Source organism: Ascochyta rabiei, chromosome 15, assembly GCF_004011695.2.
Source record: "Ascochyta rabiei chromosome 15, complete sequence".
Classification (NCBI taxonomy): domain Eukaryota; kingdom Fungi; phylum Ascomycota; class Dothideomycetes; order Pleosporales; family Didymellaceae; genus Ascochyta; species Ascochyta rabiei.
Window position 1 is genome coordinate 1,005,135 of NC_082419.1, and position 18,491 is coordinate 1,023,625.

General features: G+C 42.0%; 4 protein-coding genes across 4 annotated transcripts, besides 16 other annotated features; 2 read left to right on the forward strand and 2 right to left on the reverse strand.

The window, feature by feature from the left end:
• Nucleotides 1-127: part of a mobile genetic element that runs on past the window's edge.
• Nucleotides 1-7,250: part of a mobile genetic element that runs on past the window's edge.
• Nucleotides 1,480-1,499: a tandem repeat.
• Nucleotides 2,309-2,448: a mobile genetic element.
• Nucleotides 2,312-2,424: a mobile genetic element.
• Nucleotides 2,312-2,448: a mobile genetic element.
• Nucleotides 2,591-2,721: a mobile genetic element.
• Nucleotides 5,324-5,356: a tandem repeat.
• Nucleotides 5,565-5,600: a tandem repeat.
• Nucleotides 6,497-6,542: a tandem repeat.
• Nucleotides 7,219-7,265: a mobile genetic element.
• A 321-nt stretch (nucleotides 7,266-7,586) lies between these two features.
• Nucleotides 7,587-7,595: an inverted repeat.
• Nucleotides 7,587-8,183: a mobile genetic element.
• Nucleotides 7,587-8,184: a dispersed repeat.
• Nucleotides 8,175-8,183: an inverted repeat.
• A 205-nt stretch (nucleotides 8,185-8,389) lies between the features above and the next one.
• Nucleotides 8,390-8,505: a tandem repeat.
• Nucleotides 8,506-9,800: 1,295 nt separating this feature from the next.
• EKO05_0008757 (uncharacterized protein) lies at nucleotides 9,801-10,643 on the forward strand (the record flags this gene model as incomplete). Its single annotated transcript, XM_038941608.2, has 1 exon — nucleotides 9,801-10,643. The coding sequence occupies one exon, from the start codon at nucleotides 9,801-9,803 to the stop codon at nucleotides 10,641-10,643; it is 843 nt and encodes a 280-aa protein (XP_038796289.2).
• Nucleotides 10,644-11,487: 844 nt separating this feature from the next.
• EKO05_0008758 (uncharacterized protein) lies at nucleotides 11,488-13,281 on the reverse strand (the record flags this gene model as incomplete). The annotated part of the gene is made up of 1 exon (XM_038946616.1): nucleotides 11,488-13,281. The coding sequence occupies one exon, from the start codon at nucleotides 13,279-13,281 to the stop codon at nucleotides 11,488-11,490; it is 1,794 nt and encodes a 597-aa protein (XP_038796291.1).
• Nucleotides 13,282-13,727: 446 nt separating this feature from the next.
• Nucleotides 13,728-14,622, reverse strand: EKO05_0008759 (uncharacterized protein; the record flags this gene model as incomplete). The annotated part of the gene is made up of 2 exons (XM_038941743.1): nucleotides 13,728-14,318; nucleotides 14,371-14,622. The coding sequence occupies 2 exons, from the start codon at nucleotides 14,620-14,622 to the stop codon at nucleotides 13,728-13,730; spliced, it is 843 nt and encodes a 280-aa protein (XP_038796292.1).
• Nucleotides 14,623-15,779: 1,157 nt separating this feature from the next.
• Nucleotides 15,780-16,802, forward strand: EKO05_0008760 (uncharacterized protein; the record flags this gene model as incomplete). Its single annotated transcript, XM_038946617.1, has 1 exon — nucleotides 15,780-16,802. One exon carries the CDS (start codon nucleotides 15,780-15,782, stop codon nucleotides 16,800-16,802), a length of 1,023 nt encoding a protein of 340 aa, XP_038796293.1.
• Between the last annotated feature and the right edge of the window lie 1,689 nt (nucleotides 16,803-18,491).

Consider the following 18,491-nt stretch of genomic DNA (forward strand, 5'->3'; position numbering starts at 1 on the left):
AAAGGTGTTAGAGGTTATTACTAATACTCTAGTAATTAGTCTTATTACTATATACTACGTACCTTAATACACCTGCTATCCTCTTTAACCCTATCCTTTCTTATAATTGCTTTATACACTCTTTATATTCTAATTACTCTTATATTATAATTAAAGATAGACCTAAGCTACTATAAGTCTTAAACTAAATTATCTAGGCTTACTATCTTTAGAGAGGGACTAAGACAACCTACCTATAGGAGAGCTAGTAGAGCGTAAGGTAACACCTCCCTCTGCAGATAAGGAGATACCTTAACAGACACTAAGTGTCTATAGTGCCTTAAGAGGATCTATAGGTCCTCTAGGCAGTACACCTTACTCTAGAATTTACATCTATAGGGCAGCTTTAGCTAGAGAAGGCTAGAATAGCCTAGAAGTAGGTAATTAATAATAGGAGTTAGAAAACGTATATAAATAGTTGTAAGAGACAAAAGACTATAAGGAACTTTTCTTTCTTTGTAAACTTAGACACAAATATAACAAAGGAGATCTAGTAATAATCTTATCCTTCTAAAAAGTACTAGAAGAGGTAGAGAAACTATAATCTTCCCTATTTATAAACCTTCTATAACCTAAAACCCTATAGAAGTATATAAAGCGTAACTGCGCTAAATACAACTATTAGAAGAGAGATTATAAGGGATACTTCCTCTAATCCCTAGTTAATTTCCTTATAGAAGAATAAAAGATTAACTTTAGTGTAAGGTACCTCTTAGAGAACCTAAAGACGTTATAGTAGGCTTACTGCATAACTAACTGCTATAATTAGCTAACCTAGGAACTAATATAGCAAGAGCTAAAAAGAATTATACTAGATACTCTAGGAATGCTAGCTAAACGCAAGTAAGCAGCGTATAAATCCTTAAAGTAATATAAGCAGCAGAAATCTTAGTCCCCTATAGATCTATTAGATTTTATATATCTACTATAGGAGGAACTAGGTAACTTACATACGCTAGAGCTTTAAGTCCTAGAATATGTTACTACACTACTCCCTAGCATATAAAAAGACTTATTCCTTATCCCCTATAATTAAAGGGACATAATCCTAAAGGTAGAGGAACAAGCTAATATTATTAACTAGAGACTAGGTCAGCACAGCTAACAGCTACCTAAGAAGACTCTAGCTAAGGGTAAGACAACTAACAAAGGACTATAGAAGCGCTAATTTAGTAACTCTAGGTTAGAAGGGAATATAAAAACCCTAAAAAAGTTATTTAAGTCTAAGAAGTTCTGTAAGGAGCTAGTAAAGGGTAAAAAGGGCTAAGACAGGCTACACAAGACCTAAAACGCATGCCTTAAGTGCAGAGAAACTAGTTACTACTACCCTAACTGCCTAAAGCTAAAGTTAAACTAGAAAGACCCTGCTCTAGATAAGTTAGGAAAAGATAAGGGACCTAAGAGCTAATCTCCTCTCTTATAGCCTATATTAAATTATCTAAGAAGAAGAAGAAGAAGAATATCTCTCTTTGTAAGGCAGTGTACCTAGAATATATATACCTGCTTACAGTTAAAGTATCTATAGGTAACATAGAGAACATAGAAGCCTTAATAGATAGAGGGTTACAACTAAACTTAATTTTAGTTCTCCTAGTAAAGGAGCAGGATCTAGAGGTTACACTATTAAATAAAATAGTAGCTAAGGGTGTAGGTAGAGCAGAATTGCCTATCTATAGAGTAACTACAGTAGAAGTATCTATTATTAACTCCTGTGGAAGACAGAAGGTCTAACAGATACCTTTTGTGGTTACAGACCTACAAAGGTACAAGATATACCTTAGATTACCCTAGATTAAATAGACAAACCCTAAGCTAAGCTATTTAAGCTAGCGTATACTCTTCTAAGGGAAGAAGTATAGGGACTTTCCTAAACTAGAGAAAATAGTATTAGAAGATGCTAAAGAGTTTAAACGCACTATAAGAAGTCTCTTAGTAGACGTTTATATGTGTATAGTAAACTTAGTAGGTACATATAACCTAATATCTGCTAAAAAGGGCCTAATTCTAGAAGTGTATCGCAAATATGCGCACTTAGGATTAGAGAATAATGCTTAGGTCCTACTAGAGCATAGAGAGCACAACCTAGCAATTAATATTGCAGAAGGAGCTACTTCCCCCTACTAACTATTATACAGACTATCTGTAATAGAATTAGAGATACTTAGGAAGTATCTAGCAGAATATCTATAACGTGGCTAGATATAACACTTAAGGTTGCTAGTAGGAGCGCCTATTCTCTTTTTAAAGAAGAAAGATAGCAACCTATAACTGTGTGTAGACTATAGAGGTCTAAACAAGATAATAGTTAAAAACTACTATCTATTACCACTAATTACAGAGTTACTAGAACAACTAGCACAAGCTAAGTTCTATACTAAACTAGATGTACATAAGGCGTATTACTGTATCTAAATTAAGGAAGGGGATAAGTAGAAGACTGCGTTTTAAACTAGGTATAGACATTTTAAGTATATAGTAATGCTGTTTAGACTTATAAATGCTCCTGCCTAATTTTAGGCCTATATAAATAAAGCACTAATAGGATTAGTTAACGTAACTTATATTATATATCTAGATAACATATTAGTATACTCTAAGACAAAGGAAGACTATATTAGACACGTTAAGGAGGTCTTAGAAAGGCTTTGTAACGTAAACCTCTATATGCGCTTAGACAAGTGTAAATAGCACTATTAACGTATAGAGTACCTTAGGTACATAGTCTTACCTAAAAGGGTAAGTATTAACCTAGACAGGGTTAAAATAATCTAAGAATAGCTAATTCTGCGCACAGTTTATAATATCTAAGTATTTATAGGCTTTATAAACTACTATTAGAGATTTATTGCAGAGTTTTCTAAATTAGCCTTGCTATTAACCTAATTAACCTAGAAAGGGCCAAATTTGGCTAAATCTAGTTAAGTAATAAGGAAGGAGGAGAGTTAGCCTCTTAAGCTAAGCAAAGAATCCCTATAAGCTTTCTAGAATATAAAGGATTTATTTATTAACATACCTATCTTAGTTTATTTTATACCTAGGAGACAGACTAGGATTAAAGTAGATACCTCTAGAGGCGCTATATTAGGAATCCTTAGTTAACTAGTCCCTAGAGAGGGGAAGCTAGCCTAATAGAGGCCTGTAGACTTCTATTTAAAGAAGTTAATCTAAGCAGAGTATAACTATAATACTTACAACTAGGAACTTCTTACAATTGTCTAGAGCCTACAGCATTAGCAAAGATACTTAGACAGTACCTTCTTTAAGATCTTAATAGATTACTAAAACCTAAAATAGTTTATAGAGACAAAGGTTCTTAGCTATTAGTAAGTAAAGGCATACTTAGTGTTATCTAAGTTTAACTTTATAATTACTTATTACCTAGGGTCTATAAACCCTGCAGATAGACTCTTACAGTGTCCTAATTATATAAGAGAGGCGTAAGACCCTTTATAAAAATATAATAAGGCTTTTATATAACCGCTTTAGGAGATCCTAACTAGAAGGAACCCTAATACTCCCCTAGTAGCAGCTATAACCCTTTGTTTGTCCGCAAAAGAAAGAAAGGACATAAGGGATCTTAAAAGAGAAGAATTAAGAGACAATAGTTAGACAGACCTAATAACAGACTTAGACAACACAGACAAACTCTCTAGCACTAAAAAAGAGTTAAGTGACGTTACAATAGGACAAAATAACCTAGAAAAAGATAATATAGCTAAGGAGAGGCGTATCTTACTTATAAGGCTAAAAGATAAAGTGTAAGTTATTAAAGAACGTTACAATAACCTAATGTTAGGACACTTTAGAGCACAAAGGACCTTAGAGAAGATTTAGCGCAGATACACCTAGAAGGGCATTAATAAGGATGTATCTAACTACTACTACAACTGCTTAGTATATAGGAGATTAACTGCTGCCTAACATAAACTATATAGGTTACTATAACCTTTACTAGTGCTAAGCTAACTATAGGAGGACGTAATAATAGATTTTATTACAGAACTACCCCCTAGCAAGGTAGCTAGGCTGGTGTATAACTTAATACTAGTAGTAGTGTGTAAATTAACTAAAATGTCACATTACATACTAGCTAGGGCTAATTAGGATAGAAAAGACCTAGCACACACCTAGATTAGAGAAATTATCTACTTATACAGCGCGCTAGCACAAATTATCTTAGATTAGGGGCTACTAATGAACTTAAAGACATAGGAAACCTTTAACTACTATTTAAACTTAAGACAAGTCTTAACATTAGCCTATTATCCCTAGACAGATAGCTAAACAGAAAGGTAAAATTAGACTCTTAAACAGTACTTACGTTGCTATTATACTCTAGAATAAGATAATTAGGCCCTATAGATTTTTATTACAGAATTTGCGTATAATAATAGTATTTACGCATCTACAAATATAACACCTTTCTAAGCCTGTTACAGTATAGATCTAAGGAGTACAGATTAGCCTACTTTAGCATTAAAAGGTAGAGAATCTCCCCTTACAAAGGAACTAGCTGCTAGAGTTATTGCCTTATAGGCTACCTACAAAGCAAACATAGAAAAGTTAAATAAGTATTAAAAGAAGGACTTAGATAAGAAACGACTACTAGCACCCTTTAAAGTAGGCAACAAAGTACTAGTTTCTAGTAAGAATATTAGGACAGTACGCCTAAAAAAGAAGCTAGACTAGAAATACCTAGGACCTAGGACTATTACAGCCTAGATTAGTCCTAGTGTATACAGAGTAGACCTGCTAGGAATAAAAGGAATCTATCTAGTATTCTATACATTAATGCTAGACCTATACACACTAAGAAGTTAACTTCTAATTATATAGGAATAAATATAAGAACCTATAGTTAAAGGGGAAGAGAAGGTGTAGGATGTAGAAAAAGTCCTTAATAGAAGGTAACTAGACAATAGACAGTAGGAATACCTTATTAAGTAGGACAGATTCCCTAAATTAGAAAACTCCTAGGAAATTAGCACAAATCTTTCTAAAGAAATGCTAAAATAATACTAGAAAACTATAAAGTAACTGCTTAGACTGCGTAATAAGACGTTAAGGTTAAAGTTAAAAAAAGAGGGGGACTAAAAAGGCTAAATACCTTTACTTAATTATAATTTTTCCCTATAGGGGTTTTTTAATTAATAAGTGTTTAATAGTTTACGCTAAGGGAAAATATAACCCTACCTTACCCTAAGAAATACAGACTAGCTAAAGTAGACATCTTTTAGCCTATTATAGCTATTTCTAATATAAGGAAATAAAGAAAGTTATATGCTATATTATATAGTTATAATTATAAGTAAATATAGGAGAATTAGTATAGAAGAACACCTTCCTAGTATTATTTAGACTATCTAAGAGTGTAATGCACCTAATTGCTATATTAGCCTAAAACTGTCTACTAACTATAAACTTAGGTATTATTAATCTAAACGTTCTATTATAGGGAACATCTATTAACTATAACTACTACTACAGGCATAAGTAGTAGCCTTGCAACCACTATAAGGCTTCTTAGCAGCAGCAGCGGCAGCAGCAGCATCGGCGGCGGCCTGTTCAGCAGCCTCCTGCTCCTCTTATTCCTCCTAGAGTTAACTAAGGGTCTTTCTAGTGCCAGCAATCTAGTACTTTAACTAAAAGAAGTTAGACATTGTTAAAACAGGTTAAAACGTGCTATAATACCTTCTTGCAGGAGGTAATAGGCGCATCTAGATTAGACTTACTACTACTCTCCTCTAACATCTTCTTTTACTTTATCTTAGCCTTAACAGCGCTAGCCTTAGATTAATCTTGCTTCTTAATATAGATGCTAGACAAGGTTAACTTATATATGTAAGTGTTGCTATTATAAAGTATAAGTAGCTCTTCCTACAGTAAATAGATCCTATAAAGGTTAGATTATGCTATAATAAGCTAAAACGCGTTAGAACGTACTCTTAAATTATACCCAGCAACAAGCTAGCCTAGTTAATGATAGACTTGCCTATTACAGTCTTCTTATTAATAGATATAGACGTGGTAGTAGCAGGTGTTACAGGGGTAGTCTTAACTCTAGCAGCATTAACAATAGCAGCATAAGCAGTAGTAACTAGGTAGTAACTAGAGTAAAGGCGCGCTATGTTGCTAGAAAGCCTTAAATAGCTGTTAGCGTACTTATTAGGGCCCTAAACATGTTAAAAGATGCTAAAATAAGCTAAAAGGAGATAAAACACGTACTAATAGGCAATTCTTGTTACTATTATAACACTCTCTACAGTAGTAGGCCTAGGCTTCCCTATAGCGCAGGCTACTCCACAAAGCCAGGTTAGCAGAGAAACAACAGTCCCTATAGACATTACTATTAGCAATGTAGTAGAGACATAGCATACAGCACCGCTTAGCAGTCCTACTATTCTTAGTAATATTAATCTTACAGTAAGCAGGCATTAACATAATGGCTATAGCGAATAGTAGTTAGTAACAGTTAGTAACAGTTAGTAGTAGGCAGTAGCAGTTAGGAACAGTCTAAAAAGGTTACTAAGGCGTATTGTGCAATACTATCTGCCAAAACGTGTCAGAACGTGCCAGAAAGACCTAGAAAATTCCTTAGCTATCCTTACAAAAGTGCTAGACAGAATAGGTTAGTACTTACTAAAATAAAGTAGGATATAGTAGTAACTAACAAAACTAGGGGTATAGATAGCTTATATGCTGCTAGCTACCTAGTTAGAGCTTTAGCCTGCGTAGACGGCTGCCTAGACCCTAGAGGTAAAGTAAGAGGTAAGAGAGGATTTCTGTTTAACTTTTACTAGGTAAAGGCAGAATTAGTATTAAGCCCCCTTTAGCCTTATAAGGCGTCTAAAACGCCTAAAACTAGTCAGAATTAGCTATAACAGGACAGACAGAGTAAACACGTCTAAAGCTAGGCTAAAATAATACAGTATTACTAATTATACCATTGTTTAAGCTAAACAATCTAGAGAAGGGAGGCATTGTTAGGCGCTAGGCCCAGGGGTACCTCTGCTAGTCTTAGCGAGCTACTATAGGGCTAGCTAGCCCAGACTATATAAAGGTGTTAGAGGTTATTGCTAATACTCTAGCAATTAGTCTTGTTACTACATACTACGTACCTTAATACACCTGCTATCCTCTTTGACCCTATCCTCCCTTGTGATCGCTTTGTACACTCTTTACACTATTACCTACTACTATAAAACAGTTAATAACTTTAAAATCTTAGAATATTATAGATAAAGAAGAGCTGGAGATAAATAATAGTAAATCAGATTTTTCTACTATAAGTGTTAATAATATAGAAGAAGAAATTAGATATAATTAGATAGAGGAAGATACCTTTCTAGAATATAGTACATGTTCTTCTATAGAGTAAATATAATAGAAAGCTTTAATCTTTTATATATAACTTTGTAACTAGAGACTGTATATAGTAAAGCTATAATAGTTATTAAATAACCTTAGTTTTTCTTTAGTGTATAAGTGTTTTTTCTAGATATCTAATTTACTTACTTTATACTAATTACATCTGCTTCTATATAGTACTTAAGTAAGAATTTTATTTAGATAAAAAAGAGTTTAGATTATATTATATTTTACTATAGCTTAAACATAGAACTAAACCTTACTTATAATATAATAGAAGATTAAAATATATAATTTTAATTTAGTAATGTTTAAATAGATAGTTAGTTAAAAGTTTATTAGTTTAGAGTAATATATTTTACTTTAGATATACTATACTAATCCTATTTCCTTCTTTTAATATTCCTAATAGTAGTTAAAATAAAGTTCTTACTTATAAAGCTAAGAATTAGAATTAAACTTTCTATAAATGTATTTGTTTGTTAGTATTTTATCTATTAAAAAGCTAAAACTAAATATTTATAGCTTTATTAAAGCTTTAATCTAATTTATATATAAAATTCTACAAAGCTTATACTTTCTTGTATTTCTACTATTAAAGTATAGGCCTACTAGTTATAATATTTAAGATTAAAACCTAAGCTTATAAGGAATCTATATAAAAAATTTTAAATTTAATACTATAATATTCTTTATATAAGCTAAAACTTAGTAAAACTTCTAAGTATATCTAGATTAAAAGTATATAAACAATTAGATATATAAAACCTACTTAAGGTAGTATTTCTAATAACATTTTTTAAATAAACTAGAATTTTTAAGCAAACTTAAACTCTTTAACAGAAGGATTTTTAAAGCTAGATTTTAAAGCTAATATACTATAATTTCTAACCTAAATAACTGCTATAATATTATAATTTTCTATATAAAAGCAAAGTTAAAAAAAAAATTAAAAATTTCAAGAAATTCTTATTTTACTAAGTAATTACTAAAAAATAATTACTATTTCTAAAGTGTTACTTTACTATTTATTTTTACTATTTAGTAGTTACTATATAGTAAAATAGTAATTACTTAGTAATTACTATTTTACTATTTCCCCCATCCATGCCTCGAGCTCCATCTCTCCGAGAATACTTGTCAATGACCGATTTAGGCCTTATTACGGTAATCCACCACTAAAGCCCTGAGTCCTCAGTTCGATCACTTCACGTGCCTTTCGGCTGAGCCCTGCGCAATCGTCTGTAAACTTTCTCTTCGGCAGGCCTGAAAAAGAACACAGGGTCAACAATCCTATCTCTGGACTACAGATCTGTTTTCCGAATATGGTTCTAGATGTCAAGCCCATAATCAACACTCTTCTCTATTAGCCGTGAAGCACGCCATAAGGCGGTCCAAATAATGCGGATTGTCTACTCTTTGTGTAAAAGTCTGGCTTGTTTATAGTCGACATAAGAACAATACATTAACACGTTACGAAATAATGGAGATTAGACAAAGGCGTATCAACTCGACATCTTAAGATGTGCTGACCGCAGATCAAGCAGTTTGCTCCCTAAGATTCAATTGCACATTCAAGCAAACCGACGACCTCCGAAAAGCTTTCGTGAAGTATCAGAGCCACGAGCACAGCCTCAAAAATGATCTCTGGACTCTAGAATGGTTGCACCCAGGGAGACCGCCGGTCAACATGCTCGTCGACGACTTGGTGCCAGGTTCAACAAGACTTGGCCGAATACGCGTACAAGCCTATGCCCACGAGGCTTACAAAACGGCCCTGGCAGAGGCGTCATAGCGGCGTGCTACCGAATATCTACACTACAAACGCTAGCCCATCTGCCGAAGTTCGTGAACTGGATCATGCAGCACAATGACCCAGTTGAAGGCTCAGACTGGCCCTGTCGCGCAGAGGACCCGAACCGGCAACTCCCAGCGATGCAAGAGAACGACAAAGCCATTCTGAATATGGACCAGGAGCTGGTCAAAGGATGCGTCCCGTGCCGGCTAAAGGCTTTTATGACACACTACTGGGGGAAGGTACGGATTGGAACCAAAGAACGGCCTAAACCCTTTGCACATAGTCAGGTTGCCATACTGCCTCTCCACACTTTAGGCGAGCGCTGGATGTGCAGACTGCCAGAGGGAAAGAAACGGAAAGGAGAGACCCCTTCAGACTTTGCCGCACGGCGACTCGCTCGAGAAACGGCTCACGATCGTGACTTGCGGTTATCGAAGGCTTGCGGTCAACATTGTGCTGATGAGTACTTTGGATTCATTCACGCTGGACTATGGGACAGTATTGATCCTACGCAAGTCAGGCATCTTTCTTACTGGATCAAGTGCTAACTTGCTGCAGTAACCAACGTCGCCTAAACGAATTTAAAGCCTTCTTCATGCTCCAGCGCCACGAAGAGACTAGATGCTCTCACTGCAACGCCTACCGCGGGACAGCCGATTATGAAGCCTCGGAAGGAATCGGATTTTCCAATATCAAGCCCGTCGTCAAAGGCAGCGACAACCTCCTAGCCGCCCTCGAGCGTTCCATCTGGCTACAAGCCGACACAAACGAGGTACTGGAATGCACCAACTGCGAAGAGACCGGAGCAACAACCGCAAGGCAAATCGAAGCCGCACCCGAGTATCTGCGCATCCATCTCGATCTATCAAAAGAAAACAAAAACCGCAAACCCGCAGACATCAAAAACAGGACTCCAATCCAGATACCAGACACGCTCAACCTCACACACCGCGCCCGCACTCCAGAAGCAGGACAGGCAGCATGGCCCCTACAATACAAGCTCATCTCCGTCCTCTACCACGCCGGAGATACCGTGACGACCGGGCACTGGACCGCGGGCGTCTCGCGTCCCATTCCGAAGCCGCAACGAGGCAAGAGGGACCCGAACGCACCGTCGGCGGCATACTACTTCTGCAACGATGAGACAACTCAAGAATGGCCGGCAGATGGTGGTGTGAATCCGTTGACGATGAATCCGGCGGGAAAGACCGAGGGTGAGTTCAACGCTGTTGTGCTCATGTACGAGAGGCTGCCGAGAGTGGCGCCGAAGAAGGATTACACTGCTGAGTTGGGGACTGAGTTGGATGGCACATACTATAGAACTAGCAAGAAGAAGGGCGATGGGAAGGATGAAGGTGGCAACAAGCGGAAGATGGCCGATGGCGGGGACGAGAAGGGGTTGAGGAGGTCGAAGAGGTTGAAGGAGAAGGACATGTAACGTTTGCTGATTGACCAGTCACTGTGTTTATCGTCCCCCATTTTATAGACTGTACAACAGTTCGAATGGATGCTTCCGCAATAGAAACACTACCGGATGATCAACGGCCAAGCTACAGATCCTCATCATGACCACCCCTCTTCTCAATGACCTTCGCCTTTCCCTTCCTTTTCTGGTCTACGGACCCGCTGCTCTCACGCTCTTCCGCAGCCCTGTCTCCAGGGGGAGATTGCACAAGGCCGTCCATCCGGGTATTGAGCCTGGCCATCATATCCCTGATGTGACGCTGATAAGCATCTGACGCGCCTTGAGAAGACTCTTGACGTGAGTCGCTGCTGGCGTCTTTTTCAGACCCCTCATCAGGCTCCCAATCACCAGCCAGATCCATGTAGTCACGTAGACGAGGGGCTGCTGGAGCCGCATGATGCTCATCGGAATCCTAGACCGACATGTCGCCGCCCCGTTCCTTTCGTCTTGGCAACGGGGGTGGAGGATCTGGTGGAGTGGTGGAAGCAACTGTGTCCAGCTCTTCGGAAGAAGCCCAAGGTACGATGTTCATTGGTGGCGAGGGTATATCATCTCCAGCTGGTGAAGCCAGAGACTTGCTCAACTCCGAAACTTCTGATAGCTTGCGTGCAACAGCTGGGTTCTTGGATTCTAAATCAGAGCCTCCTTTGAAGATGCCTGTCCTGTCAATTTGCTCGTGCAAAGAGGGCGTTTCTATAGAATATCCTTGCGTGATGTGAGCCATTGCGCCATATCTGGGCACACGGTTTGGTATGCATCTTGTCTTTCGACGACTGCGTTCTTTTGACTCGGATTCTACCTTCTCCGCTTCCCACTTCTAGTAGGCTTCAGGATCGCGTTCGTGTTGGGGACGGAACGTGATCCTTGGCGTGTTTGATGATGGCTGGTCTGCAGTATCGCTGGGAGACTTCTCCATCTCTTCTGATGATGGTGTGGCGCTGCCTTCGCTCTCCGAACGGCTCTTCGCCGGTGGCCTTTCTGCGTAATAGTCCTCCCGAGGTCTGTTACGAATATCCCCGTCCCTGAGTTCTGGAAGCTTGCTCCGTTTGTCAAATACAGAGGTCAACATGTACTCTTCAACGCGTACGGAGTTGGAACCGCTGGGTATTCTGTCGGTGTGCACCAGCTTTCCGCCGAGAGGCCCATAGTCCAGTTTGCCGAAAAAGGTGTCTTTCCGGCTGCTCTGAAAGGCGTCGGACCCAGCGTCGGACCCGGGATCATTCTGCGGCCACATTTCCATACCTTTGCCTCCAAACATTTGGTCCTTCGTTTGAGACAACTTCATCTTGAGCTGTCTGATTTCATTCTCCATGTATATATTCCTCCGCTGCAGTTGCTCAAGATTGTACGCTGTCATGAAAGATTCCGAAGGGTGAGTCGGCATGATCCTAAAATTTCCAACCCCCTGAGGAAGTCTTCTCTTGTCAGAACGAGGGGGTATAGGCGGCGGTGGCATCATACGCGTGTCGGACAGTACTTCAGGTGATGACCTGGGACCAGCCATAGCATTCAAAGGGTCCCCGTTGTTCTGACTTTCTCGGAACTTTTTCAAGTCGGTTATCCTCTCTTCCAGGGAGATTTTGCGTGGACATCCCTCGATGCAACCATGTTCTCGACAACTGTCAGGTAGGTCGTCGAGCGTATACACATCGGCAAGACCGTGTCGTCTCTCTGGTTCCAAACTGACCGGCTTCAGAATATGGACTGCCCACTCACCATCACTCGTATGGGCAAACTTTATCCTTCGATCTTGATTTTCGGGATCTTTCTTGAAAGAGTATCTGATGTCCGTAAAGTGCTCCTCCGGCCAGCCAGCTACGAAGTCGAGCATTGTATTGACATCGTCAATGAACTCATCCGATAAAATGAAGTGTGTGTCGATGCGACTCCTGTCGACATTGAGCGAATTTCGCTGTCTTTTCGTATTGCGCCAAGGTGTGGAAGGTGGAGGGGTCTGATGCTGATCCTCATCTGGAAGAATTGCCGAGTCTGTTCGTTCAAGAATAGAACGCTTGAAAGCAGAGGATGCAATCCAATCTCCATAATCATCAAGAAGCCTATGCTTTCTCTTGGGAGTGTCTGCTATTGGGTGGATGGCGGATGATGCTGTGGGGGTCGATGTTGGCGATCCTTTCGATCTTTTTGTTTCAGGTCCCTCCTCGTTGCCATTGCGTTCCGCTTGGTCGTATGTGTCTTGCTCTACATTCCAGTTCGCTTCCAGTACAAAACCATGCGCTGGTTCCTGCATCCGTGCTGTCTCTTGTTCCGCCTCGTACCCAACCTTTCGCGCTCGCATCATCCTTAGGCGAGCCTTGTGCAAGTCTTCGTTGTGTGCAGCTTCGGCCTTCGTATGCGTTCTCGCTTGTTGTCTCTTGAATCGCTCGATCTCCTCTCTTTCGGTTTTCGCAGCTTTGAGCTCCCGCCAGCGGACCTTGGCTTCAGAATTGACTTCCATCTTTACGTCGGATTCAACGTTACTGCCCGCAGCAACGATGTGGCCTCTACTCTGATCGTCCAGGGCACCAACCTCCTGATGCAGAGGTGATAGTCGCTTGTCTCGTTTCTTTCTCTCGACGGAAGCAATGACATCGGCACGCCGTTTAAGACCCATGTTATGGTTGAATGGCAGAAAGTCGGTGGGGTTGTCGATACGGTTCAATGCGAAAGCGAGTGTAATTGATGCTGGAAGAATGTGTGTAGAAAATTGATGGCTCGAAGCACGTACAATTAGGAGAAGTGAGCTTGGAGCAGATGCACAGATGCGCACCCTAAAGAAATGATAGGTGGTACATTATGCAGCTTCCTTATGCGATTGAACCTGCTAAGTCCAATAAAGATAGACCGAGATGTAGAAAGCAGGTTCCAAACAGGGAAAGCGCTCGACTCGGGTATTAAAGACGACTGTCATGCTTGGAGACGCGCAACTCTGGCGTGTATTCTTTGATTCCTGTGCTATCGATTGCAGTAGTTACTGATCGGTCTCTGTCAGAAGCTATCCTGCATGCCACTTGCGCGCTGTGGACTCACCAGGACCACATCCTCAGCCCCATTCTCAACTCATTGAAACTTCATCTTGTTGATGATGCTTCCAATGCCCTTGACATAGATCTCCACTTCATCTCCATCTTTCACAAAGGCCTTCGGCTCCATGAACAGCCCGACTCCACTCGGTGTACCAGTTAAAATTGCAGTTCCCGCCCTCAGCGTAGTACCTCTACTGAGATGCTGGATAATCTCACCCACAGTGAAAATCATGTCATCTGTTCCAGTCTCTTGTCTCTTCTCCCCGTTGACCTTGGTCCACAACCTCAGCTTTTGCGGATCTCCCACATATTCTTTGTGCGCAATGCACGGCCCGATGGGCGCAAATTTGTCGAAAGACTTGGCGTAGCCAAATTGACCGCCTGATACTGAGGCCGGGATCTGGAAGTTTCGAGCGGAAACATCATTCCCAACTGTATAACCGAGGATGTAGTCCTGCCAGTCGTCTTTGGTGGCGTTCTTGCAGTCCTTGCCGATAATGATAGTAAGCTCGCCTTCGTAGTCAAGGTTACTTTGGCAATCACTATGGATGGGAATATCGTCGAGAGGTCCTGCGAGGGCATCGCTTGGCTTCATGAAGATTGCAGGGTTGGAAGGGATTGTGAGCTAGAGTCGTATGTGAGTAGGTCAAAGAAGATGACAAGGGATTGAGACTGACGTTACACTCCTCAGCGTGCTGTTTGTAGTTGAGACCCACGCAAAGGATGATGTTTGTTGTTGGGAGGGGACATAGGAGCTTCGATACCTTGGCTTTGCTGCCTTTCTTGCTGAATCCGCTCTTCACATCACCCTCAAGTACCTCGACTTCTTTTCCTTGAATATCCCTCGTTGGCGTCTCTTTCTCCAAGTCGCCGTAGTAGGTCTTCCCATCATCGGCTTCAAACCGGATCAAATGTGAGAATGCTGCCATGGCGAGGATTCTCGATGACGTCGAGAGAAAGCGTGATTGTTGCGGTCCGAAGCTCTTGCACGTTGTTAGTGGACCAATAGAGGCGATGCGTGAGCGTGAGCAAGCGAGAAATTGGCGGACAAACATCAGACACGATCAATCGAGGTCTTGCTTGCTCAAGTTTACGTCGCTGATGGTTATGTGGGGAGAGCTCTTGCCCCACAATGGTGGGGACGCTTCGGCGCCGAGGACGCGTTGTTCCCGCGATGGAGGAGCCCCTCGAGGTTGCCGCGAGGTCGGCCTCAGGCTCTAACTTCTCACACTTCACTTTATCAGAGTAACTCTCCTATCTTCTACTACGGAAGTAGCAACCGCTAAGAACTAACAAAAACGCACAACCCATACCGTATAGAAATTGGATAAGTCGTGTAAAGTAAACAGGCTCTAAGAGTGGTCATGTATTTTTCAAATCAGGCAGACAATGAAAGAAAAGTCAAGGATGCAATATCAGCATCGCCCTTCGTTAAGATGGACGACGCCGGGAGGTCGCGATGCCGCCAATCGGGGGGAAACCCCCATCATCAAGCGGAAGTCGTCGCGGAGGAGCCAAAGATCAAGACCGAAGACGATCGAACTGTGTCGTCTGCTTCAATGAAGATCAGCTTTACGAAACCACAGTCCCGAAGCTTTCTAGGTATTGCGAGCATGCGTAACCCGATATCAGCCTTGATTAGGTGGAAGGAGAAAAACTGCTTTATTCTGCTTCAATGCTGTGAACTGCCAGCAAGCGCTCTATCCGTTGTATCAATTTCTTGACTACCTAGGCACCTTCGAGCTGGAGGCTTCCATCATTGCCGTTGGAGCATATCCAGGCCGGTGTCAAAAGTGCCGAGTGATGCGTTTAACACAGCCCTGGATGACTTCAGGCGTCCCACGGTGCTGCTGCAAAGGGTAACGGTCGCTCCAGACTTCTGGCACCCACAAGGGCGCTGCGCCCTCAACTTCGCGATGATCGCCAGTACAGCCACATCGAGAACAGGCGTATCTTTTCGACAGCCACTACAATATGCATGTACTATTACAACGCGAAACAAGGTGTAGTCCCAGGTTATCCCATTCTTGAAACGACTCGCAGAACTCTGACAACCTCCCGCCACGATCTGTAATTTGCTTTAGCCATGCCATCTCTGACACAGTTGCCAGCCGAGATGCGACAGCAGATTCTCCTGCTAGTTCTGCCAGATACTCACCGGGTAGAGTCTGCGGTGCCAATACAATTCATCCAGCTCTTCCACATCAACCAGCGTCTCCGCCTCGACATGGTCGCTGTGGCCGGCATCTGGACGCCCATTCACTACATCTCTTCTCCTTGCACGCTCACAGCGCGCTCGCCACGCACCCGCGGCTGGAATCTCAACCGCATTTGCCTGGACCTCTTCTCCACATCCTTCCTCGGCCGCATCGTGAATAGATATCCCAACGCACATCACCCTAACTACCTGCACCCCGAACTCATTGCCCTTTGGAACAACGCTGTTCCGTTTCTGCCAAAGGACGTTGAAGAAGTCTGGTTGGGTGTCACGCCAGCGCCAGCGGAGAAGCGCGTGCACCACCCCACATGGCAGGAGTGTGGCCCGCGGTGGATCGATGTGTTCGTGCATAACGATCACGCGAGTCAGAGGTTCTTGGGTGGTCATATACAGGATGTAGCGGCGCTGGTCAAGAAGATCGATGATCATTACGAAGGATGTGTGAGTATCAAACTCTCGGGTAGGCTGAGTGTAAAGAGTGCTTTTTTCGTTGAAGCTATAGGCCAGGAAGTTGAAAAGGATTTGGAGTTCGTGGGAAGGTGGGTGTCAAACGAGGAAGCGCCGGGTGCTGCTGTATCATCGCAGCTGTTGTGTCCGATGGCGCGGAAGAAGCGCCGGTGTGGTACGCATCTTCTGGCGTGGCTAGGCAATGTTGCTTGGAGTAAGGAGGCTGGTGATGCGTATGCTGGACTTGCGGATCAGGGTTTTGATAGGATGCTCATGGAAGACATAAAAGGGATTGCGAAGCTCTGCGATGGCGAGGGCATGATAGTGTTGCTGCCGGGGAACATTTTGAGGAGGGCTTTCCAGCACCGAGTTGCGGCGGATTTGGGCTTGAAGACGGTCGAAGTAAGCGAGGGGAGTGATAGACATGTGGTCGTGCGGCGGTAGCCTGAGGTTGTTCTGCGTATGTCTGAGAGCGCATTCCTGCAACCAGGACTTCATCAAGGGGGAAAAAATGAGCCATTCAGTTGCGGATCAACAATGCTGGGTTACCTGTTGGGTGCTCTTCTTACAGTAGTGATAACAATTGAGAAGACGCCGACTTTCTCCTCGCTTTCAGACCACATGAATAGCTCTTCCTCTTTCCACTCGATCTTATCCTCTCATGGGTGATTCGTTCTAAAAAAACGTCAAACTTCAAATTCCAAAGGTTCTTGCACCCTAGACTAAAACCTTCTCCACACATTGTGCAAGCGCGTTCGCTATTGCCGATTGAGGGCTGGCCTTGCTTGTGGGTGGGCGAACCAGCCTCGTAATAGCAGTGCTCTCACAGGGTTGATTGCACGCAGCACGTCTTCTATGTCAGCTGCGTATTTCGAGCCGCTGGTGTCAGGTTTTCATGCCGACGGTTGCTTTGTGCACTAATCAAGATCACGAGCAGGCTAATTCAAAATCTTGATGTATAGCACAGACCTGGCAGCGTTGCATAGAGGGTAGCGCGTGCAATAGGTCGCAACAATGGCACGCTCGGATAAGATCGAGTATGCAATTTCTGCTTCAAAGCGTGGAAATCTGTGCTGATTTCGTCGCTGTCGTCTTCAGCCATGCACAGTCTTGCAAGAGCGGCGTAGGAGCCATACGGATGACTGATGATTATCTTGGCCTCATTCGTGACACCGTTACTGTCTATATCCATTCTTTGAGAGATACCAGCTACACGTTCCATCAAGATCTGCTATCCAATGCGTTTCCCAATCAAAATTGCATCGCTCCTCGCCCTCTAGATCAGCCAGCCCAGTTTCTCGCAAATCCCAATGTATCCTAACAGCCTTGCTTAATTCTTGTTTAATGTATAACCTTTATTAGTCAGTACACCCTGTAGCCCTCTCTAAAACTCCTGGCTCTTATTAAACATCTCTGCCTCTTTGTCGTGTTGCTGGATTTGTTCTGCTGAGAAATAATACGCACACGATTTGTCAGTGCCGAAATGGTCCCATTCTCTGATTTGAACAGTAAGCCAGGAACCCTAAAAGGAAAAGAGAAAGCGAAGAGAAAGGGAGGATAGGGCAGCATACCTCTTAATGCGGATCAAACATTCCTTAAGAGGAACGAGACGATTGTTCCAGGTAGAGCTAACAAATGCTTCTAATTGCTTAAGAGTCTACTATGGGGATGCCGCATCACCTTGTGCATTAGAGGGTTCTTCTCCGCTGTTAATGTTTCGTAAGCTTGAATTAAAATAGACTGAGACACTTGGTATCTGAGTTGATCCTTCGTAGCATTATCAAGCGTTCTGAAGTGTCAATCCCGTAATCCAAAAGCAACGGAGGATTAGCTCTGATAAACACCGGAGTAGTTAATGATGCATGAAATCTGGGCTTGGTCGTCGATGTAAATGTTGCCAGCATAAAAATCTGGGTGCCAAAGTCTGGGAGAAACAAGCTCTAGGTCTTGGGGTATAATGTGCGGAATTGCTAATAGGAACTTTTGCAACAAAGCTGTGTAAGCCTCTAGGGAATTTTTCTCTAGACTTACATACTGCCATGGTGATTTAGTGGGTTCTTGTTAATTTGCGTGAGAGTTGATCCAGTCAATCTCACGTTGAGTGATAGATTCTAGGTATTCAGCAGAGGATAT